Source organism: Epinephelus moara, chromosome 20, assembly GCF_006386435.1.
Source record: "Epinephelus moara isolate mb chromosome 20, YSFRI_EMoa_1.0, whole genome shotgun sequence".
In the NCBI taxonomy this organism is placed as follows: domain Eukaryota; kingdom Metazoa; phylum Chordata; class Actinopteri; order Perciformes; family Serranidae; genus Epinephelus; species Epinephelus moara.
Genome location: NC_065525.1, coordinates 21,425,585 through 21,447,980, shown reverse-complemented (window position 1 = coordinate 21,447,980; position 22,396 = coordinate 21,425,585). Strand labels below are relative to the sequence as shown.

Genomic DNA, 22,396 nt, shown 5'->3' with positions numbered 1-22,396 from the left:
CGATTGGTTGTTTTGGGTACAGGAATGCCCTTAAAAGCAGTAGGACGAGGAGGAGGGGCATGATTTTTTCTCAGACTAACTGTCTCTTATACTTGTGTCAGAATATAGTGACAGTTTCAGCAAATAGCCTATGACACATGGTTATTTTCATAAAGGTTACCGACTGTAGCTTTAAAGGTCCAGTGTGTAGGATTTTTACACAAAGACAGACATCCATTCATGCTCACATTTGCACCTATGGACAATTTAGAGTCACCAATTTACCCAGTCTGCATGTCTTTGGATTGTTGGAGGAAGCCGCTGACACGAGGAGAACATGCAAACTCCACACAGAGGGGCTGCCCCATCCAGGGTTCGAGCCCGCACCCTGGATTCAAACCAGGAAGCCTCTTACTGTGAGGCGACGCTGCACCACTTATTATATACAATTTCTGCCAACACATGTCCCTTAAATTATACACAGTTCCTAATTGGACAAATCTAATGTCAGGACATTACGGAAATGTTTGGGTCAGTATGTGAAGATACCTGTTATGGAAGATGGGACAGAATATGGCCTACATATAAGATTTAGGGTGTATTTCCAAGTCTACAACATAATCTAACTTTGTGCCACACTTGGTCCATCTGCAGGAGATGTACATTATATAAATTAAATTCAGGTGACCCACAACTATGAGCACAAACCATACAGTGTGATGACATTACTTCCCTCTATGATGGTTCACTGTATGCTCATCCAGGGGCCACAGCGCATGCCCCTGGGCAGTAGAAGGGGGAGGGGCTAGGAGGTGGGCCGACCAACTGTAGGCAAGTGTGTGTGTGTTTGTGTGTGTTCGTCTCAACGTAGCACGAAATGTGTCTCCTCTCAGCAAAGACACACACACTAACGTGGGACGTGCCAGTTAACGGTTTTTTGATATTGAAAGTTTTGTTTTTGTCGCCTTAACATTGTTCCGATGTTCTACTTTGTCTATTAAAACATTCCGCTTGTAAAACGCAATATTTATTGGCCAAGAGCTGCCGACTTCGTTTCTACTAAAGAGTGTCCGCTTCCCCTCCCCTCGATGAAGCGCTGCGATGCCCTCTGATTTTATATCCCTCCTTAGCTCGGATCTCGACCTCAATTCCCCCAAATCTCTATATTCAAAAGGTAAGATTTTACTAAATAAAGGCTACGATGAAGACACTAACCCGTTTGCCCTGTTTTAATAGGAAGTAATATGAATGTCTTGATGGCTCATGTTAAGCTGCTAGCTAGCAGTAGTTAGCTTCTTTTCTGCTGCTAGCCAACCTAGCTAGCTCAGTTAGTTAGCTGCATTTGGCTCTTGCATTGGCGAGTAGCTGGTTGGTTAGCAGTCCATGTCACATGCGTGGAGGACCATGATACGCTAGGTTGCTCGTCTAATTATAACGGGGATACTTGAGATCATATCGATGTGGTTTGATTTGTGTTTCAGTGGGCTGATGGCTGGTGTTATGTTGGGTATTAGCTAGCCACAGCTACGTGAGGTCGCTTGTTTCCAGTCACCACATTGTTCACTGGTTTATCGTCCTAAAGTCTTAGTGGGGTTCTGCAGAGGGGTGTGTGTGACTGTGTGGATGCATGTTTATATCGCGAGAGAAGGACGAGTACATGCGTGCTGTTTTGTGAATGCTCCTTGTTTAGTTTTGTTGGGTGACAGTCCCTCTGTTGTTTTGGTTTATGGGTGGAATTGAGCCAGAGTTTTCCTCCTCACATTCTCTGGTTACACAGAAAGAATGCAGCTACTGGCACTTGAAAGCTCAGGGCATGGCAGTCTCACTGTCAGATTAAAGGGGGGAGCTGCCATTGGGGCCGCTTGTGCCAAATTTTAATAATACGCTTTGGACACGAGTCAGCTAACTGTTATTATTAGGAGGGTGTTGCTACATCAATTAGGAGCTAGACCGTTAACTTTTGTTGTGGGCAGCTCTGTGAGTGGACTTGTGCTGGCTTGCAGCAGCACTTTCTCTGCAGGTTAATTTCCTTCCTGTTAGCAAGTGTATCAACTTCATGTGTGAGGAAACAGTCTGTTAATCTGCTACTCAACACTGGCATCTGATGTGCTATTGCTTATTCATGAGCAAGCCTTGTATGTTGTGCTCACTGCCCTTAAACTAAGATGCATGGATTAGTGCATTTTGATAGGACAGCAGGGTTTCCTCTGTTGTTTTACCACCTGGTTTTAGACTTAGTCCACACTTTGATGGTCAGAAAAATAGCATTTATACCCAGTGCAATGCTTACCTGGCTGCTGTTGGACCTCCTGTCCTCACATCTGTCTGGCTGCTATGTATAGGATGCCCATGAGCTAGCAGAAAGCGCTGCTATGTGACCCTGAAATGCTCAGTTGAGCCTGCCATATGGTCACACTGTATCACATGATGACTGTTTATTTATATCTCAGCAATTGGGTGTGTGCTCCGTGTTGGGGTCAAGGTAGCAGACGTGCTCATCAACGATCTAGCGGGAGACCTCTTGTATATCAGATTGTAAGTTAGAGACGGGACAGCTGGCCAAATTGCCTTTTGGCCTGCCAGATTAGGATTGTACCATTTAGCGGGTTTTGGCTCAAAACGAGGCACATGATGTGAAACCTCAGTAGTGACTTGAACCTTGATCTCTTTAATTGGAAAATAAAATAATAAATAATTATAGTAATGTATTAATAATATAATAAATAACTGTGTGCCAGGTCTTTTTGCACAGACCACATTTGCCTACATTCACTCTAGGATCATCTTCTAGGATGTGTCCACTCTTCCAGCTCTGAAACTGAAACAAATGACAGTGATTTGATGTGAACTATGTGTTAATGTAAATGACCTTGAATACATGGTTGTCAAACAATATATAATTAAAAAATAATTTTCAAAACCACTTTATTAGTTTCACAAAGTCACCCATATCTTAATTTTGATTAGCTGTTTGCCGCATTCACTGTAGCATAATTATTGCTATCCATCCTTAGAAGGAAGTCTGGTTTATTTATTTATTAACACAACTCACAACTCTCCCAACACTGTAAAATATTCAATAAAAGAAAAAATGTGTGCTGCTCTGAGACTTGCCAAAGGGTTATCTATTTGACATCAATATTTCCTCCCCCCCAAGTTAAAGTGGAGACATAATGCGATTTTGCATGTTTGTTTTATCACAGAAATATTTCATGACATAGTTTCTATATTATCTTAATCTGCTCCCCCTTTTTCCCAAGTGTTTTCCTTTTAGATGGATTGAAAATACAAAAAGACAGTTTAGTCTTAGTCAGTGGGGAAAAACAATCTCACAACTTATCAGTGTGAGAAACTTGAACTATAGCATCAGTGTGTGCGATTAGACTCCATTGTGTGAGACTAACGCGGACATGTATTGCAGCTCTGAAACGATTTGGTCTGACTGTAGAATAACTCTACAGTGTACGTTTTTCATTTTTGTGCATTACTGTAATAACCCTTTGAAGCCTTGAATTCATGACGTTAAACAATAAATGTGAGTTCTGTTCTATTGTTATTTCAGTGTGCCTCTGAAGTGAATGTCTTCATTTCGGTGCATGCATCCATCAGGCTCCAATTACTGTCAGTCACCTGAGGCATATGAGAAGAAATGAAAGTGCCCCCTGGAAATAATCCTTTAAAAGCATGCTGCCTCATAACTTTTATTGACACACCCATGTCTTTTTGTTTATTCACTACACCGCTGTAAGCAAGTGCAGTGGTTAAGTTCAGTCTAGGTTGACTTGCACACAGCTTGTTTCTTAGAGAGGTCAAAATACATATGACATGTATCGTTGTAACTGCATGTACAAGTTAGTAATCAGGTTATATCTTAAGCTAGAACCACTGATCTGTTTTGGTTTTTTTTTTCATCATACATAAATTGGGGCATGGAGAACCAAATACAGTATCCAGTCAGTCGTTGCCTGTATAATTCATTTTCAAGGTAAACAGAGATGGCATAAATAGCCAAAAATGGCATTCTTTGTGGTTGGAGTGCAGTGAGTAGCTCTTTTGTCTGCACTCTGGCTGGCTTGAGCATATCGTTACGAGTTCAAGATTGTAATTAAGGGAGCCATTATTGGGCACTGGGACACATTCTTGGTCTGCATATTTTTTCATTTGCAACAAAAACATAGGCCTCATGTATTGTCTATTCATCTGTCATCCCCCGTCTTATCCCCGAGCCAGCTGCAAAGAATAAAAATGGACTGGTGACCTTGCCATTTGGCAAAACCTTTAAGGCATGTGTAATGCGAGCAGTGCATAACTCTGAGATGAGGTAATTTAATTGTTCTAAGTGTAGGTTTAACTCAGTCCGCCCCCCTGCCTGGCTAGTGTGTAGCAGCCTACTTTTTTGGGCATACTCGGACAAGCTTGTAGAGGCTGCACATAAACTTATACAGATGTCATCTGACTTATGTAAAAACAAAGGAGAGCAACTCCAAAATCCCTGAATATTATCAGTGTCCAGTATCCAACTGGGAATAGTGGCAAGCTAAACTTAATATTTCTTGTCAACTGAGGTTTATGTGTCAGGGCCAGCATCATATTTTCTCTTGTAACCTTTCCTCTGTCAATCAAACTATTTGACTAAGATGTTTACATGGTTCACTGTAAAGCCATTTGAAGTGGAAACAGACAGTGTTTTTGCTTTAACTTATCATTATGAAGTTAATGTAGATTGCACAATGTGGCTACAGAATAATGACACCATCTCCATTCATATTAGTTCCCTCTTAGCTTCTCTTTCACTATGTGATTCTGTCTGCAACTGAGTACGATCTCCCGCACAAATGACGGCTTAATTTACCACAAAGAGGAAGTGTGTCAGCCATTGTGCAACCAAAACAGGAAGAGAATAGCGCTTTTGTTTTTGCTTGTAGCTATTAGTAGCTATCCCCAGTTACTAAAGAGTATCAATGTAAGTTCTTTGCAGTTGTTATTCCCAGTAGCGCAAATGGCAGATGGTGGAACAACCAACATAAATGTGGAAACTCTACCCATCAAAACAAAGCCCTGTTGCCAGGCTCTGAGCAAAACGGAAAGTGATCCGGTTGTCTTTACGACAGCTGCGCCAACAATAATACCGCTTGCCAGAAATCATATATGTTTGATCCGTACTGCAAGGATACGCTGTAGCTCAGAGGAAGCACCTTATTCTGCCTGGAAAATAAGAGGGACTTTGATAGTGTTAAATGTTTTCGAGTTGATGAATAGAGCTTTGTCTCAAAGCTAAACACTTTTAAGTCCAAAATGTAATGTGACGGTAAAATAGAATATACAAAATCATAAACTAACGAAAGTTAGCACCAAACAATGTGATTCTTTCTGTATACAGCTGTTTGACAACAATTAATACCTACATTTTAAATCTTTGGCTTTTTTTTCTTAGGCTGAAACATTTTTTTAAAAGCAAAATAATAATATTTTACTGGAATCAGTATTAGAAAAGTGTTGATTATTTTTCTTTAATTTTTCGACCACCACAAGCCACACCACGTGTATATACAAACACTGTTTTGCCTACTGTCCCCTCCCTTGGCAGTCTGGCGCATGAGTAAATTCAAAACACTGAATGAAATCCAGACAGTGAATTTACATATCCAAATAACATGAATGATTGAGCACCAATGGATGTTAACCAGTTTGTGCTTGCACTGTGTATCAGCCTTATGTGTTAAAGATAAGTAGACTAAATATTATATGTAACTGTACTGAACCTAATAGTCCAAATGTGAACAAGTATGCTCAATATGTGGCAGGCAAATGTGGTCGATAAGCTTCATGGCAGTTTTGTTCCATATTGACACTATAAAATCTAATCTTATAACATTCATTTGGGTAGGTTTTCTATCAGTGGGATTACTGAGAATGTTTTAAACAAACTGTGATGTGAATGTTTGGGGTAAATACTGTACGCAGGGAGGATATGTGTGTAAGCACCACTGATCCATTGAAAATATCATCTTGTGCTTGTACTGCTTTGCTCTGTGATCTGCAATCACACGGGGAGAGCAAGTGACTTATTCAAACCAGCATAGAGACATAGTTAAACCTAGTGTTGACTCATTTTGATCCAGCAAATGCATGTCATCCAGCCTGGCTTTGTGACCCTCCTCCCAATCTGGGTCGGAAGATGCACAGCTCAGTGAACAGGCATTTCTGTTATCTTTATTATGTAATACAAGTCTGTTTTTGGGTATGCTGCAGATGTAGTGTGAGTGTCTGAATGGTGACGACATTCATCATATGCGAATGGCATGCTCTTGGTTGCGCATGAATGGGCTCTGGGCAGGTTGCACATGCACTCAGTGGACTCGCATCATACACACATCTCCTGTGTGAAAGGGTAATAGTCAAGGCTGAGGTCATGTCGGGTTGCCAGTCAATCTGTAATGCATCCTTGCACAAAGACTCTCACAAAGACTCTCTCTTCACACTATGAACAAAGCACAACAGACACAGATGGAGGGTTATCGTGAGGATCATGCACACTTTGCTATTTGCTTCTACGCCACATTAAAGTTTATTATATGAGCTTTTATCCAAGACACCTAGGTTAATGGAGATCTTTTGTTTGTCTTTCTATTTTAGAAGTTGTGTAAATACACTGTCATGGTTTGTCCGGTTTTAGAGGAACTGTTCATTCAAACAACCTGGTTATTGACAATAGTCTACAGATTACATTGTGTACAGTTATCACTATGCTGCGCTGTATTTTTCTTCCTGCACAGGACACTGTTCGCATCAAACTCTGTGAATTATCAACACCTTTCTTTATTTGGAGAGAAACATTGCAGATGAGTTTTTCAAATGTAATTTTTTTGGCACTTGGAGCACCACGACCCAAATGCTATTCATCTCTGCCGTAATGGGATTTGCTGCAGGCTACATCTCCAAGCCCTGTGGACGGATAAACAACTTTTATTGTATTTTCAAAGGGAACTATCCCTTAAAGACAGATTAGTGATGGATAAACAATGGAGCATGGAGCTGGCCCGCATTGATGCTATAAGTTTTGCCTGCCTGTGTGAACTGGAGCACTGTGCAGCTCTTTGTGTGAACTGTGGTGACTTTGTGTTGTCACTCCCTCAGTTGCATTGTTGACGTCACAGAAGTGCGAGATCATGTGTCTTGTCAGTTTCACCATTCTGCTGGTGCTAAGTCATAGCAGAGTGTCAGATGACTACTACACATGCTGGGTGCCACCGATGCACAGCTAAAATATCCATGTCAGGGTCTTGATGGGTCCCTGTTTCTTAGCAACCAGACTACCTAATCATGTGTTTATCTGCCAACGGACGCAGTTTATTCCAGTGTAGCTGCAGTGTTGGTTATAGACTTCTAGGAATATTACTATCAAATATCAAGGAATGTCTCCGTAGGTCTTATTACACTAAACCCCATGAGAGGCTAATTTAGTTCATCATAAGATACCCCGCCTTGTGTTAGTGTTGACAGCAGAATTTCTTTGTATAGGCTACGTGTCAAAAACTCTGATCATGAGACCAAGGTTTGCTTACAGTCACAATTCAGGATTGCCACTGCTAATTTTTGAGAAGCAAACCACATCCAACCAAGTGAGAAACCACCTGGACTGCATTACTATGAGGGAAATTAACGACTGACAATTAAATTTTGTGAAGAAATTGTTGACCGTATTTCAAAAGAGAAATTGGGTCTTTTTGAATTTTTGGAGCCTGTGTCTAGCTGTGATTAGTGGCACTGCATATGAAGGAAATTCTGCACTGGACAATGATATGCACATAGTAATGTATGCTTGTGAGCACACCATCTCAAGTTAACTGATGGCAAAAGCAGATGCTCTGTCCTCCTTTTAAAAATGGGGACTAATTTTACCATGAAAGGTTTGTGATTTCAATGGGCTTCATTTCTGAACAGGCTTAAAGGGACAGTTCGCTCCAAAATCCAAAACACATATTTTCCTTCTTACCTGTAGTGCTGTTTATCTATCTAGATTTTTTTGGTGTTAATTGTAGAGTGTTGGAGATATCGGCTGTAGAGATGTCTGCCTTCTCTTGAATATGATGGAACTAGATGGCCCTCGGCTTGTGGTGCTGAAAGCGGCAAAAAATAAATTCGAAAAACTCAACAGCAGTGTCTCTTTATGGCTCATCCAGCACCACTTAGGTACCTAACATTAAAGCTCAGTTGAGGAGGACGCCATTAATATTTAAATCTTACACTGTCATGAGCACAAGCCTCTCGCCTGTGAGCAGATGCGTGCCTCACTCTGCATGGTGATTGGGTTGGCCGGTTTAGTTTGGTAGAAAGAAAATAGTTCCTACATGAAATTGCTCACAACAAGGTCTGTGGATTATCTTGAGTAACAGGGTCATGATTTCTGGAAAAAGATGTTGCTGTTGAGTTTTACATATGTATTTTGTTGGCGCTTTGAGCACCACAAGCTGAGTGCCATCTAGTGGCATTATAATTGAGAGAAGGCAGACATCTTTATGGCCGATATCCCCAACACTGAGCAACTCACACCAAAACACACTAAATTTTTAAGTAGCACTACAGGTAAGAGGAAAAACATGTATTTTTGATTTGGGGTGAATTGTCCCTTTCAGGCAAAACTTCCACTTGTGAAGAGTGGACAAGCTTTTTTAGTTACGTGGTCCTGTGATAAACAATAAAGTGATATTTCAGAATCTAATTGATCTTCTTCTGCTCATCCTTTATAACAGAGTCGGTATATGACCTCCTTCCCAAAGAGCTCCAGCTCCAGCCGTCGTCCACCCAGACAGATCCACCCACCATGAGCCAGAAGAGTGGGGGAGAGGCGGGACCTCCCCCCTCTGCAGCCGTGGCCTCAGGTGAGCTACCTGCTCAGTCCATGAAAACCATGATCTGGGATCAGTTTCCCCTTGCCAAACTATTCCCCAAAACAGTAGGGGTGAAGAAACTCATATGGCCTGCATTAGTGTCTGGGGGCAACTTCACCCTTTCGACAGTTTCTGAGACAATGTTTTTGACTCTTTGAGATTATATGAGCTATGATGCTTTTTATATTTCAGTGAAAGTATTTTAATTCTGCTGGCATAGCAAGGCACGGACATATTAGATTTCCTTTGGGTATATCAAGGTTTTCACTGGTTCCACAAAGCTGTGTTGGTACCAATTTAAGGGTTGGGGACAGAGTGGTAAAGTTGATCTTTACAGTTGAACTTGAACTGTATTTAAGTGTAATTTGGGATTCTCATTTCTTAATTATCAAGCTGAATTACAGGAACCACCAATCAGTGAATATCATTGTTTCATTGTTCAGTTAGTCCCATCTGTTGGATTGTTTGACATGCTGGTGTTAGGTGATCCTGTTAGGTACTCTTTTATAATCCTAGCAGCAGCATGGGAAGGGGCATTGCTTGCCTTGACTCTGTGTTGGGGCTATAGTCACCCAAACTACAACTGCATTAAGTGCCTGCAGCTCCTCATCAAACCACTTTACAAAACTGACTGATTGAAAAAAGGATATATATTAAAAATTGCTGAATAAAGTTCAAACCAACTTCTAAACTGAGTCATTATGTAACAAATCTATAGCTCACTAGTGAGAGGGAATCTCAGTGTCTTCTTTGTAATGAAAGTCATACACAGTCCTCTTCATGGAAAGCTTTGCTCTGAATCACAGCTCCAAGAAATGGCGAGTTTGCATTAACAGCATGCTAACATAGCTTGTTCTTTCTCATTTCACTCTTTTTTTTCAGCAGCACTTCCCCCTGTGATGCTTGTGCTCAGTGCTTTCTTTTCACTCAGCTTTTTAGGCAGTTAAAAATCTGTTTAGGTGGTCCGGCATTAGAGATGCAGCAACACCCCAGTGCTGCTGATCCAATACTACCCTTTGGCTTTAAGCAGTCATCTCAGACATCCCTCATGTTATGACATTATATTGTGTTCCAGAGTCTGTGTATTAGCACTTTCGCATCAGTGAATCTCTCTGAAGGTGTCATTGTAATTTTTACGAGTTTTGTTTTTAAATATTTTGCCTAAAGCAGAAATAGCCCATGCACATTTGTCATTCACACATACTCTTTTAAACACGCATACAACAGAAGGTCATCAGATATTTATTCAGGTCTTTTGAGCTTTGCAGCTAATACGACTACTCCCATGTTTCAAATCAGCTAATTATGAAGGTTCTGTCTCTTTATGAAACAGTGAAGTTGCCCCTAGCAATCGTTGGACTGTCTTTTAGATATCATTAGCAAACCAGAGGAATATGGTCTGATCTTAGATCATGGTTCAGGGCAGCCAACATCAGCTAAATCCCTAAAGAATTCTAGTCTTGACTTTAATCTAGAGAGCAAACTAACTGGTCAACAGCGTCGGAGAGAGCGCTTTTGTTAACGCTACCCTTTAACTATCCTGTCTGACCCAGCTGGCCTTAAGCAGTGCTGATCAAAAGCATGAGTACTGTAATGTCCGTCAGATCATCATTAACCAAATACACGTGCTTCAAAATGTGTATAAATAAATGATCAACTTCAAAAGTTACTCCTTCTTCAGCACATGAACTCATCCAATTTACTGATTGACAGAAGTTGAATCTTGAATGATCAGCTCTCTTGTTGCTCATTGGCTGTCTCGTTTTTATTGCAGGAAGTTCCCTCTGAGGCAGGGAGTGTCTGCATATAAAATGGTCTGCAGTTCACTGCTCCATAGGTCAGAGGCTTGTTTATTCTGTCTCCATGGCTACGCTCAGTCCCAACCAAATCTTCCAATTGGCATGCGCAAACTACTGTTTACTACTGAATGCACATTGCACAAACTGTACTGTAACCCTGGCAACCCTGGCAAATTTAATTTGGCGCCACATTACCAGCTTGCAAATTTGGCTGTACAAGAAAGTTTGACCAGATTTTGTTATGTTTCTTTCTGGCAATGTGTATGTAACAATTTGTAGCTTGCTTTTGTTTTTGTAAACAAAGCATGTCAGTTTTGTCACATTGATTTTAATTGAGAAAGGTTTTGTAGGAATCAAAACATTGTGGGACCTATAGTACCCTTCTCAACTTTAACTTCAGAATATTTGATCAATGCTTGATAGCTCTCGCATGCACAGTGAGAGCATATAACCCACAACAGTCTGTTGAAATTAGAGTTGGGAAGAGGGGAAATCAATACAAATCATGCACAAATTCAGCTGCTTGAATGGGACTGCTAGCCTGCACTGTGCTGAGCATCTGTACTAACTTATTTATCTGTATATACCACCACAGATGCCACCTCTTCCACCTCCAGCCCCTCTGCCCCATCCCTGGCCATGGGAGCCCCATCCACTGGCTCCTCTACCTCATCCTCAGACCATCTCAAGGTTCCCCAGCATCTCCACTCCACCGGAGGGGATGGAGCTGGAGCTTCAGAGATTCAAGGTATGGAGGGTGCTGTATCTGCCCCCAGCAGAGGCAACAGTGGAGCAAACACTGCAACAGGAGACATAGGGTCAGGAGTGTTGTCAGGGCTAGGAGTCCAGCAGCCTCAGAACACCCCATCAAAGCGGAGGCCTGTGTTGAGCATATCCCCGCCACCTGAGGACCTGTTTGACGACAGCCAGATGTCTTGCCAGGAGGAGCCTGCTGCATCTGGTCCAACAGGTCCAGACTCAGAGCATAGCAGCAGCATGTGGGCAGATGACTCCGTCTCCAACTTCAGCTTGATCAGCTCCATCTCCTACAACGACAATACAGAGGTGCCGCGCAAGTCGAGGAAACGCACCCCTCGCCAGCGGCCTGGGCCTAAGCCAGCTCATCCAGAGGACAGCATGGATGTGTTTGATGCTGATAGCGCCAAGGCTCCTCACTTTGTCCTATCCCAGCTGGGCACAGACAAGACCAGTCCCATAGCAAGGTGGGGTGACCCTTGTCAGATGTACATTCTGTCAGCATTTTAATTCAGAGTACGCTTGTCCCTCTGTAGGAATACAGTGAAGGGCATTTCACTTTGTTTTGTCTGGGGTAATTGAATTTCTAAAAGTCACATTAATTTTATCATGTGATTTTTGTTGCCCTGCAGCTCTCTGGAGTCGGGAACTGCAGTGAAGGGTGGGTCACTGTCTACTCAGTATCCCCCGAGGAGTGACGGGAAAGAGCTAAAGATCCTGGTGCAGCCAGAGACCCAGCACAGAGCTCGCTATCTGACTGAGGGCAGCAGAGGTTCTGTCAAAGACCGCACACAACAGGGATTCCCCACTGTCAAGGTGTGACAAAGAGGGCCACCGGCTGCTTCTTGACACAGGAGAAATATTAACACCTAAGTTGGAAGTGACTGAATAAGGCCAAAAATACGCAGGACACAGAGTGTGGGGCACCATGCGCCACAAGACAATGCTCATGCCTGTTCAGACACATGAGAAGCATTCACTCACCAACCAATAACCATCAGCATGTTTGTTTTTAGCTTCTTCAAAAGCTTCAGTGGGTAGCCTGCTATATTCTGTGTAACAAATCAACAACAGACTCCATTTTAAGAGGGCAAACGATTAAACACTAGACCATCCAATAGTAATTTTACCTGTTACTGATACATTTGGGAAAGGAAGTGAAGGAATAGCGCCAGTCCTTGATTTATCAATAAGGCACTTAACCCTTGACTGCTCCACTGGGGCTGCTTAGTGGCCAGCAGATAAAACGGTGGCTGTGCTGAGCTGCTCCCAGCTGTTAATGTGTGTAAAGTATGAAGCGCTCAACGAAATTGCCCCGAAATTCATCAGAGCACGTGTATGATAACAGTAAAGATGTACTAATTGAACATTTCCCTTATGCAGTGTATTCCCTTTGTCTATTTTTGTAAAATCCATCCAAGGAGAAAAAAAGATCTCTTTCTGGCAAATCTGGCCAGCATCCACACATTACATTGCACCTTCCAGTATGCATGGTTTTAGTGCGCACTCTCATGAATGCTTTAGTAAGGAAGCATCACTTAGTATGGATCAGGAAATTACTCCATGACCAGTGTGCTTTGGTTTTAAAACTTTAGTCTTTTATAATGTTACGATTTCTATTGTAAGTGGGGGTCGATTTAAGTTGTTTACACTCAGTTTCTTTTTTTGTCCCCAGTTGGAAGGCGTGAATGAACCAGTTGTGCTGCAGGTGTTTGTGGCGAATGATGCAGGCAGAGTAAAGCCTCACGGTTTCTACCAGGCATGCAGAGTGACAGGACGCAACACCACAGCCTGCAAGGAGGTGGACATAGAGGGTACCACTGTTATTGAGATCCCTCTGGAGCCCAGCAATGACATGACACTCGCGTAAGGGGTTATTCTCTGTGCATAATTCTGGGTCAGTTAATACTTACACTGTGATTACGTTGAACAAGTATTTAGTGTGCTTGTCATGTATTTCCCATTCTTTCGTGTTCCTACAGGGTGGACCGTGTAGGGATTTTGAAGCTGCGTAATGCAGATGTGGAGGCACGTATTGGTGTGGCAGGGTCCAAGAAGAAGAGCACACGTGCCAGGCTGGCCTTCAGAGTCAACATCCCCCAACCTGATGGATCAGTCCTTACTCTACAGGCCACCTCATCACCCATCCTCTGCAGTAAGTAGCTCAGGCACAATATGAACAAAATCAACCAAAAAAAAAGAAAACATCAGTTTAAAGCTACAAAGGTAACGGCCACTGCCAGGACACATGAGGCTAAATGCTGGGAAAGTTGTGTTTCCAGTAGTCTGGCTCACAGAATGTAGACTGTGGATATAAACCTGTCATTGGCCTACTTAAAAGCATGTTACCATTTTCAAAATCTCTGACACAACATGTGACTAGTCATGAATAGCAAGACCTATATGCACATTTAGGGCTGTGTGTGAAATGACAACAACATCCAAGCTAGCAACCCACATGCTAAGATGTTTTTTAATCTTTTATGTGGCATTTTCTTTTCCAAGTATTTACTAATTTTAATGCCAGCACTCACCTCTCAACCATAACCAGTTTCCCCCCAGACAGTATTTTGCAAGAGCATCATTGCTGCATCCTGGGCTTAGTGCTGCCCAAGGAGATTGTGACTGGTCTAAAGAAATACAAAGAGCCATAGGTCTTTATGAGACTATGTTTCCAGTGATGTTTGGAGTGAGGCTTTTGTCAAACATAGCATTTAGGGTGATCAGACTGTGGAACTTTCTTTTTGTTATTGTCTTCCACATGCCCTCTGGTAAACATTAGCCCAGATGTCATGTGAGTTTTGATCCCTTGACTCTTCTTTCATTCTCCAGCCCAGCCAGCAGGAGTGCCAGAGATCCTGAAGAAGAGTCTTCACAGCTGCTCAGTGAGAGGAGGAGAGGAAGTGTTTATCATCGGAAAGAACTTCCTCAAAGGAACCAAAGTTATTTTCCAGGAGAATATTGCAGGTAGTGTGGCCAGCTTGGTGTTGTCAGTGTTGTACATCAGTGTAATTTGTTTGGATAAAGGTTTCTGCTTGTAATCCTCTGATGGGCAGAAGAAGAAACATATGTTGTTTTATTTGCAGATGATAATTCCTGGCAAGCTGAAGCAAAGATTGACATGGACCTTTTCCATCAGGTAGATGCGGCTGAATGATGTGTATACTCTTGTTTCTCCTTGAATTAATCAAACCCACCTGCTTTCATTGAGCATATTCTTTAAGAGATTTTACTGAAAATGTGATTGCCTGTTTGGATCTCCAATCTTTTTCAGAACCATTTGATAGTGACAGTCCCTCCGTTCCACAACCTGTCAATCTCTTCTCCCGTTTCTGTGGGAATCTTCGTGATGACCAATGCTGGTAGATCACATGACGCCCAGCCCTTCACCTACACTCCAGACTCAGGTACTGCTTACAGTCTATGTGCATGGTAATCCCATTTTTAAGATACTGTGACCATATTATATGAGGGAAAACTTAACCTGCATTGGTTGTCTGAATCAACATATTGGTTGTGTGAATGCCAGGTTTCATCAATGACTTAAATCACAAAACATCATTATAGGCACTTGTTCTTCTCAAAGACACAAAGCTATCCTTTGTTTCCACTCTTACCCACAGCTGATAACTCAAATGTCCCGACAATAAAGACAGAGGGACCTTCCCTGGTTAAGACATGTATATTTGATGGCCAGATCAAATCTTTATCTTCTGAGCAAACTGACAGCTCTGCTCCGCCTTCCAAACGGCAAGAGGACACACCAATGGAAGTGTCCAGCAATCCACCAGCCACAGACGTCTTCAAGGTAAGATACCAGTCATTTTCAAGAAGGCAGAACAGAAATATCTACTTCAGAATTGCAGTTACAGGTAACACTCTTGTTTCCTTTCTTTTCTCAGCCCTCCCCTGACCCTCTTGTTGCGGTGCAGCAGACGCTGGAGCTCAGCTCTAGTCCTCATTCAGGTGGAGAATCCTTTCAGAGCCCAATGCCCCTACAACCTGAAGATGTGGAGCTTCCCCAGGCGCCACCTGTCTTCCCCAGCCTGGAGTCTCTCAGCACCATGCAAAAGCAAGACATTGCCCCCACAACCTCCTTCCCAGTGCCGGGTGATACTACAATCCCCCCTGTGACACCAGAAGTCCCGCAGCAATTCCTCAGAGACCCTCAGGACAGCATACCACCTGAGAGTTCCAATAATAGCCAAGGAGTTGTAGTTGTGGCCATGCCCCAGATAGCAACTCCCTCTCAGCCACAGCAGTCACAGGTTCCCCTTTTCCCCCAGGAAGGGGTTGCACAGCTGGAGAGGGCAGTAAGGGAGCTACAGGCTGGAGGTAACACCACGCTCCAGCAGGTTATAGAGGCGGCTGTAGCCCAGCAGCAGCTGAACTCTGTGCTGTACAGCCCCACTCCCTCTGCAGACTCCCTGCAGCAGCACGTCCAGGAGAACATGAATAGCCTTAGATTGGGAACCACAGATAATTCGCTATCGCCACAGCAACAGCTGCAGATGCAACAGCAACAACAGATACAGCAGCAACAGCAGATACAACAACAGCAACAGATACAGCAACAACAGATACAACAACAACAACAGATACAACAACAACAACAGATACAACAACAGCAACAGATACAACAACAGCAACAGATACAACAACAACAGATACAACAGCAACAACAACAACAAATACAGCAACAGTTTCAGCAGCATCAACAACTGCAGCAACAACAGCAGATCCTTGGTAACCTTCAGCATCAACAACAGCAGCAAAACTTACAGCAGCAACAGCAGCAGGTTCTTGGCAACATGCAGATCCAACAACAACTTATATTACAGCCACAAGACCAGCAACAAATCATGGAGAATATTCAACAGCAACAACAACAGCTGCAACAAAATCAGCAACAGCAAGTCCTTAACAACATCCAACTTCAGGATCAGCAACAACAAAATCAAATACTTACCAATTTACAGCAACATCAGCTACAACAGCAGCAGCAGAATCAGGCGCTGAGCAACTTACAACAGCAACAACAACTGCAAGAGCAGCAGGTGTTGGAGAATTTACAGCAGCACCTTCAGGCTGAGTTGCTTCAGCCCCAGATCCACTCCTCCCCACAAATACAGCAGCCAGTGTCCCTCCTTCAACAGGCTGGAGAGCTGCTCACCATCCAAACCAGCTTCCCAACACAACCTCCGTCCCACACATCTCCCCCACAGCAGCTCTTTCAATCGCCCAGGCCCCTGGCTGAGACCCAGGGCTCCCAACAGCAGGTCCAGGCTGCCCTGCTTCAGAACGCGCAGATTGTTCTTGCCAGTGGCAGTCTCAACTCAGAGCAGCAGCCTACAGGGTCAACCCTATACCTGTCCCCAAACCCCCAGCCCCAACAACAGCCACAGCAGCTGGCATTCATCGCCTCCATGGAGACATCTAACAGCCAGTCCCAATCTGTTGCAATGTTTCAGAACCAACCCCAAGCTCAGCTCTCCCAAATGCAGCAACAGAGCACCCCCATGGAGCAGCAGCAGTCTCCACAGCAGAACCAGCAACAGCCACCGCAGCTTCCAATGGGCCAGCAGGGCTCCTTGTTCCAAAATATCCCAAACCACTCCCAGCCTAACCCTGTCCCCCAGAGTCAGCTTTCCCAACCCCAGCAAACAGGTCTCCTCCTCTGCACCACAGATTTAAACCCCCAGGCTATTCCGCCAACTATTCTCTTTAGCACTCAGACCCAAGGCGCTTCCCCCATGGGGAGCATTAGTGTTGGAATCCCCCAGCCAGACCCAGCAGAGCCCATGTCCTTCCAAGACCAGAGCTCCTCAGGCAGCAACTCCACATCCTCTGAGAACCAACAGCAGAACCTGTTCCAAGAACAGCAGCCAATGCAAGTGGGCCCCAGTTCCAGCAACGTGCCGAGCAGTCAACCCGTGGAGCTGTTCTTGCCACAGACGTCTCTGTCCAGCCTGCAGAGCACTATTGGCTCACAGGAGCTGAACAACCAGGCTCCAGCCCCTGGCACGACCATCTTTGTGGTACAGGGTGGTGTGGGTGTGGTAGCCAACCCTGGCCAGCAGCCCCCAGAGCAGCTTTTCCAGACAACTGTGGGTGGGAATGTGGCTCCACAAGGACAGGCCAACCTGTTTGTGTTTGGCATCCAGAATGGTAAGATGATTTTGGTCTTCTCCACCTCTGACGTACGGTAAATCTGAGTTAAGAACTGTATTGAATGCCACTGCCAATACCTTTACTTACCATTTAATCACAGTGATTTCCTCCATTTTCTCTTCCTCCCAGATTCACCCCAGCTGCTCAATTCCTCTGGGCCCACCCTGCCAGCTCAGGCCCAGTCCCAAAACTCCAGTCACATGCAGCCTCTGTTGGACCAGCCCATGGGCCAAGCTGCCTCCACAATGCCGACCACCATGCACAGCAGCTTACAGAACACCCTCCAGGCACAAATGCAGTCCAGCTTAGAGAACGCCATGCAGACCAGCCTACAGAACGCAATGCAGACAAACACACAAACAGCTCTGCAGTCTGGTCTGCAGGCAACCATAGAAACAAGCCTGCCGACTCCAATGCAGACCAATCTACAGACCCAGATACAGAGCAGCTTACAGAATCAATTGCAGGCGTCGATATCTGCATCGTCCAACATGAATAAAATCGAGGACCTACTGGAAAGCCTACAGAAGCAGTGATATATGTTTGGACCATGTGGGCACTAAGGAGAGTGAGTGATATGTAGCCGAGAGTTATCCATCCTTACATCAACAAACAGAACGGTGGTGTTTTGTGCCAATGCCACACGACTGAAGAATTTAATGCTCCCTTTTACCTAAAACCCCAAATTATGAGCTCATGTAACTCCTTGTTTTAATGGAATATTTATAAATACTTATAGCCTTCATACATCCATTGTCCTTGAATTGAAGAATCCGCCTTTGTTATTACCCCTCTTGCAGGATCAGAGAGGCCTGTAATAACTGCTTTATCCATCAGTCTCAGAAATGCAGTGTTTTCTTAAGAGTGTTTTAATAATGTGAGCCTAAGAGATGATGATGATGATGATGATGATGATAAAAACCTACCAGGTTCGGTGGAAAAACTGGAAAGGGTTAAAGAATGTCAGCAACAGGGAAACGGGGGAATCGTAATGTGATGGAGATGAGTCTGTGAGAGCAGGCAGAGTAGATAAAACAGCCGACCATGGAGTGACTATCAGATTGCACAAAAGTGTCAGATATGGGCTGAATCTCATTTTGTGAGTGTGGAAACTCCAAACCTTCACTTCACTGTGAGTCTATGAGATGTGTTTTTCTGTCTGTCGTGTGGAAAGGAGGGGGGGATAATCTGGCATTGAAACAAGGCTGAAATAATGTCACCACTCAATTTAAATTTTGACATGGATAATGTGAGATTTTTTTTTTGCGGTTAATTAACCTTTGTGTTTGCGTGTGTCAACAGTTTCACTAAAATCTACTCTAAGAGTAAAGACTGAAATTAAGTACATTTGTAGAATGTTTTGCCTCCATCATATTTGCTGGCATGGCTGGAGTATGCACCTGAGCAGACTGTATTAAGGAGGAGAGGAGTTTAAATATTGCTATCTGTTAACTCACCAAAATGGATATCAATGCTTAGTGGTATTGCAGGGGATTTCTCCCAAGTGCAGAAAGAGGAGGGGCTGTTAACACTCGCAAATGAGATTCATCCTGGTGAATAATGTGACTTGGCCTTTCGTTTTGGCACCTCCCAGTGTTTTCAAAAGGTTAATCCTCGTTACTGGGTTTGCAGAAGCTTTCTTGGTGAAATTTTAAGAAGCATTCAACTATGTAGTGTGTGTATCTTTTTGTTTGTTTGTTTTGAAGAAGTTGGTAACCTTTACCAATTTAATGTGGATAGAGAGAAAATTTCCACTAGTGAAAATGGAGTGTTGTGTGGTTTTATAAACATTTTATCTCAAGCACTTTATAACCTCTAGCTAATCCTTATATCCGTCCACAGCTCTCTACTGACCCAGCTGAATTTATACTCTGAAACGTCCAGTTAAAAAACACAAGAGAGATAAAAAAAAATAACAAAAAACACAGCAGTCGTCTTTGTAAAGGTAAATACATCCTAACCAAGCATTTTTACATTTTCTCATGTCTGAATATTTTTGAGGTCGAGGACATCTTTGTACAGAATGTCGACTCACTGTTGAATTCCTCTTTGTATTCAGTCTCAGTGGTCCAGTCAAGTCTGTCTAAAAAACAAAAACGAAACAAAAAACAAACAAACAGCCATTCCCACAACAGTCATTTTTCAGTGTTGGAGTGGTTACGCAGGCCTTTGTGTTTTAGACATCGACAAAACACCTAAAATACTGATTTAGTTTGTGCATTGAAATGAAGGATTTTTCATCGTATTTGCTATTTGTACTATTTACTGTTCAATCTGTCACTTGAGACTGTTTTACCTTGTGTTGTGTTAGATATTTAAGTTTTTGTCTCAGTGTTGGTACCGCGTGCAGGCCGGCGCCGTGTGAAGTTGGCACCCAGTACCCGTCCCTTGTGTTGTGAACAGGGGCTCACTGGTAAATGAAATCTCTGTTACATAGAGGCCGCCATTTTGATTCTATCTATGGTGCTATGTGCAGGAGTGATGGGCACTTCTGATGTGATGTTAGTACATAACAATTTATACTTATATCAAATAGCACTGACATTAATTGTTAGTTTTGAAGCGGAGTCGAGTCTAGAGAGCTGGCTGTTGTTGTGGGGTCAGACTGGAGTGCACCCAGGCATACCAAAGCTCCTGTTGTGAATCGCCGTCATCTTGTCTCATACTTGTCCTTGCAAATGCCCTCATGATGTTTACTCATTTGTACTTACTCGTTTAAATTATGCAGCTCTTACATGGATAGTAATTCAGCATGTTGTTTTCAGTACAAGATTTATAAAAGATATGTAAAGGTACTTTGTTTCATGGATCAGTTCACGTCTCATTAACATTTCCACCAATTTGATACATTACTCTATTTTTTTTATGCAAAAATAACACTGCTGTACTTTCCATATCTACAACAGTAGCCAATTTGGCGTTATCAGAAAAGCCAATTTTTTTGAGAATAATTCAAATGTTAGAATAGTATTGCTCACATATGCATTTGTTTACATTTTCATAGTCATACTATTTTGTCCTGCAGCTGTTAGTGATCCATTTTAAAGTAACTTATCTTTTTTAGAATTTTGTATCCATGTATCAAAATGTAGAGTATTTTTGTAAAACTAAACTTTTTTGGTTTATGCTCATAGCACAGAATATCATTGCTGGTATGTTTTTCCTGAAATGAAGCGCAGGTTTATTGTGAAGTGTGTGACTGAAATTAGAAATGTAATTAAGTGGACATCAAGCAAATATATGTTGGAACTTAATTCTACTGTTAACATTGACTTTACCCAACCTGTATGACATAATACATGGGCTAGGTTTCTCTTGTGTGTGCGTGTTGTTGTTTTTTCTCCTTATTTTATGTCATGCATCTCAAATGGCACTTTGACTCATCCATTAACTGTAGATCAGGTTAGAGCGCAGTAGTGATGTTTTCCAAGCATTCCATTCCTCTTGGGGAGTTTAAGAGCACATGATGTTGCGGGAAGAAGTGCGGAACAGTAATGCCTCTTAAAGCCATACCAACACAGAAAGCCAACCTGTGACTTCAGTTTCATGAATGTAAATTTTACCTCATGGTGTGGACATAGAGCTTGCTCTACATCTAACATCGGACCAATTACAGTTTTAGAGAACATATATTTTGAGGCAGAGAGGGTGGGGGTGGGGTGGCACCAACTGTCATTTGTATCACTGTACATTTGTCAGATTGTTTTGTCTCGGACCGTGGTGTAATTTCATGTTTTTCACGTCCAGTCGTTTCATTTTGAGCAATCCAGGATGCTCAGTCTGACTCTCCAAATAGCCACTTCCACCTGAAAATACCCATGTGAAACGTTAATTTAATGGTGGTGAAGATAGCACACAAATCTTTACAAAATATCAGTTTTGTCCTTCAGTCATGTAAATGAATATCCATGTATATTTAAATGTGAAATATACTGCAGGGGTATCTTGAATTTCAATTGTGATGCTTTCAACAGAACTTTGTGTGCCTTGATAACTTTACTGTTACTCTGCTGTGTTTACTGGTGTCCCTTTTGTGTCATTTGCCATTTGGCTCCGTGTCCTTTTTATTCTCTAGGACTGTTGAACATCAGGACACTTTTCAGTGATTGAGTTTTTATTTCTAAACACAAGCCTAACCATAGCCCATACAGATACATTTTTAGTTTCAACATTTTCTGTTTGGAAATCCATCGCAGGACTGAGTACTTTCAACATACTATTGTGCAGCTTCACCAGTGAATTGTCAACTTGTTTGTTACTTTATGTTGAAAATGTTTTTCATGCCTCATGAGATTTGTACATGTGAGGTAAAAGGGACAAGACAGTGGAGATTGTTTTATGGAGAGCTTTCTTGTGTTGATGTGCTTGTCAACATTACTATTGTTGCTGTGAAACGCTTGATCAAAAGGAGCAACCATGATAAATTAACTGTTAATTGCCAATAGTGTGAGCTGTATCTTGTGTGTAATCAGTTTGCTCACTTTTTCCTAGTTCGCTTTCGATTTCACATTCTCCAACAGTTCTGTTGTATCCGTTCTGTGTAGCTTGAGCTTTAGTATCTAGCCTTAAGACCCTGCAGTCGGGATAAAGGTCAAACCCCAGTGTGTTATCATACATCTGAACTATTATTAACATGTACTTTGCCTTGGTCTGGACATTTGTATACTCTTCTGTTTATATCTGTAATCCTGCTGCTACATTAAATGAATTAATAAAACTTTAAATGTCTTCATTTGCTTCTTTTCTCTCCCCCCCCCCTCGAAGTTTAAGGTGCATTTGATATATTAATAAAAGAAGCCC

At 42.6% G+C, this 22,396-nt stretch overlaps 1 protein-coding gene across 3 annotated transcripts; it reads left to right on the top strand.

The window, feature by feature from the left end:
- Nucleotides 1-831: 831 nt before the first annotated feature.
- Nucleotides 832-22,320, top strand: LOC126407681 (nuclear factor of activated T-cells 5-like). Of its 3 annotated transcripts, none has more exons than XM_050072782.1 (12): nucleotides 832-1,153; nucleotides 8,733-8,861; nucleotides 11,265-11,892; nucleotides 12,058-12,241; nucleotides 13,101-13,291; nucleotides 13,408-13,580; nucleotides 14,258-14,392; nucleotides 14,512-14,564; nucleotides 14,700-14,832; nucleotides 15,049-15,233; nucleotides 15,328-17,593; nucleotides 17,726-22,320. In XM_050072782.1, the coding sequence occupies exons 1-12, from the start codon at nucleotides 1,081-1,083 to the stop codon at nucleotides 18,130-18,132; spliced, it is 4,557 nt and encodes a 1,518-aa protein (XP_049928739.1). In that variant the 5' UTR covers nucleotides 832-1,080; the 3' UTR covers nucleotides 18,133-22,320. The 3 variants fall into 3 exon arrangements, with proteins under 3 accessions (XP_049928739.1, XP_049928740.1, XP_049928741.1); XM_050072784.1 differs by lacking the exon at nucleotides 832-1,153 and adding an exon at nucleotides 10,645-10,707 and having other exon boundaries at nucleotides 8,728-8,861; XM_050072783.1 differs by lacking the exon at nucleotides 8,733-8,861.
- Nucleotides 22,321-22,396: the final 76 nt, after the last annotated feature.

Excerpts from the sequence above, each read along its gene's own strand:
- LOC126407681 (XM_050072782.1), top strand. The coding sequence starts at position 1,081 with ATGCCCTCTGATTTTATATCCCTCCTTAGCTCGGATCTCGACCTCAAT. Across the intron at positions 1,154-8,732 it reads CAAATCTCTATATTCAAAAG|AGTCGGTATATGACCTCCTT; the intron begins GTAAGATTTTAC and ends CCTTTATAACAG. Across the intron at positions 13,292-13,407 it reads AGCAATGACATGACACTCGC|GGTGGACCGTGTAGGGATTT; the intron begins GTAAGGGGTTAT and ends GTGTTCCTACAG.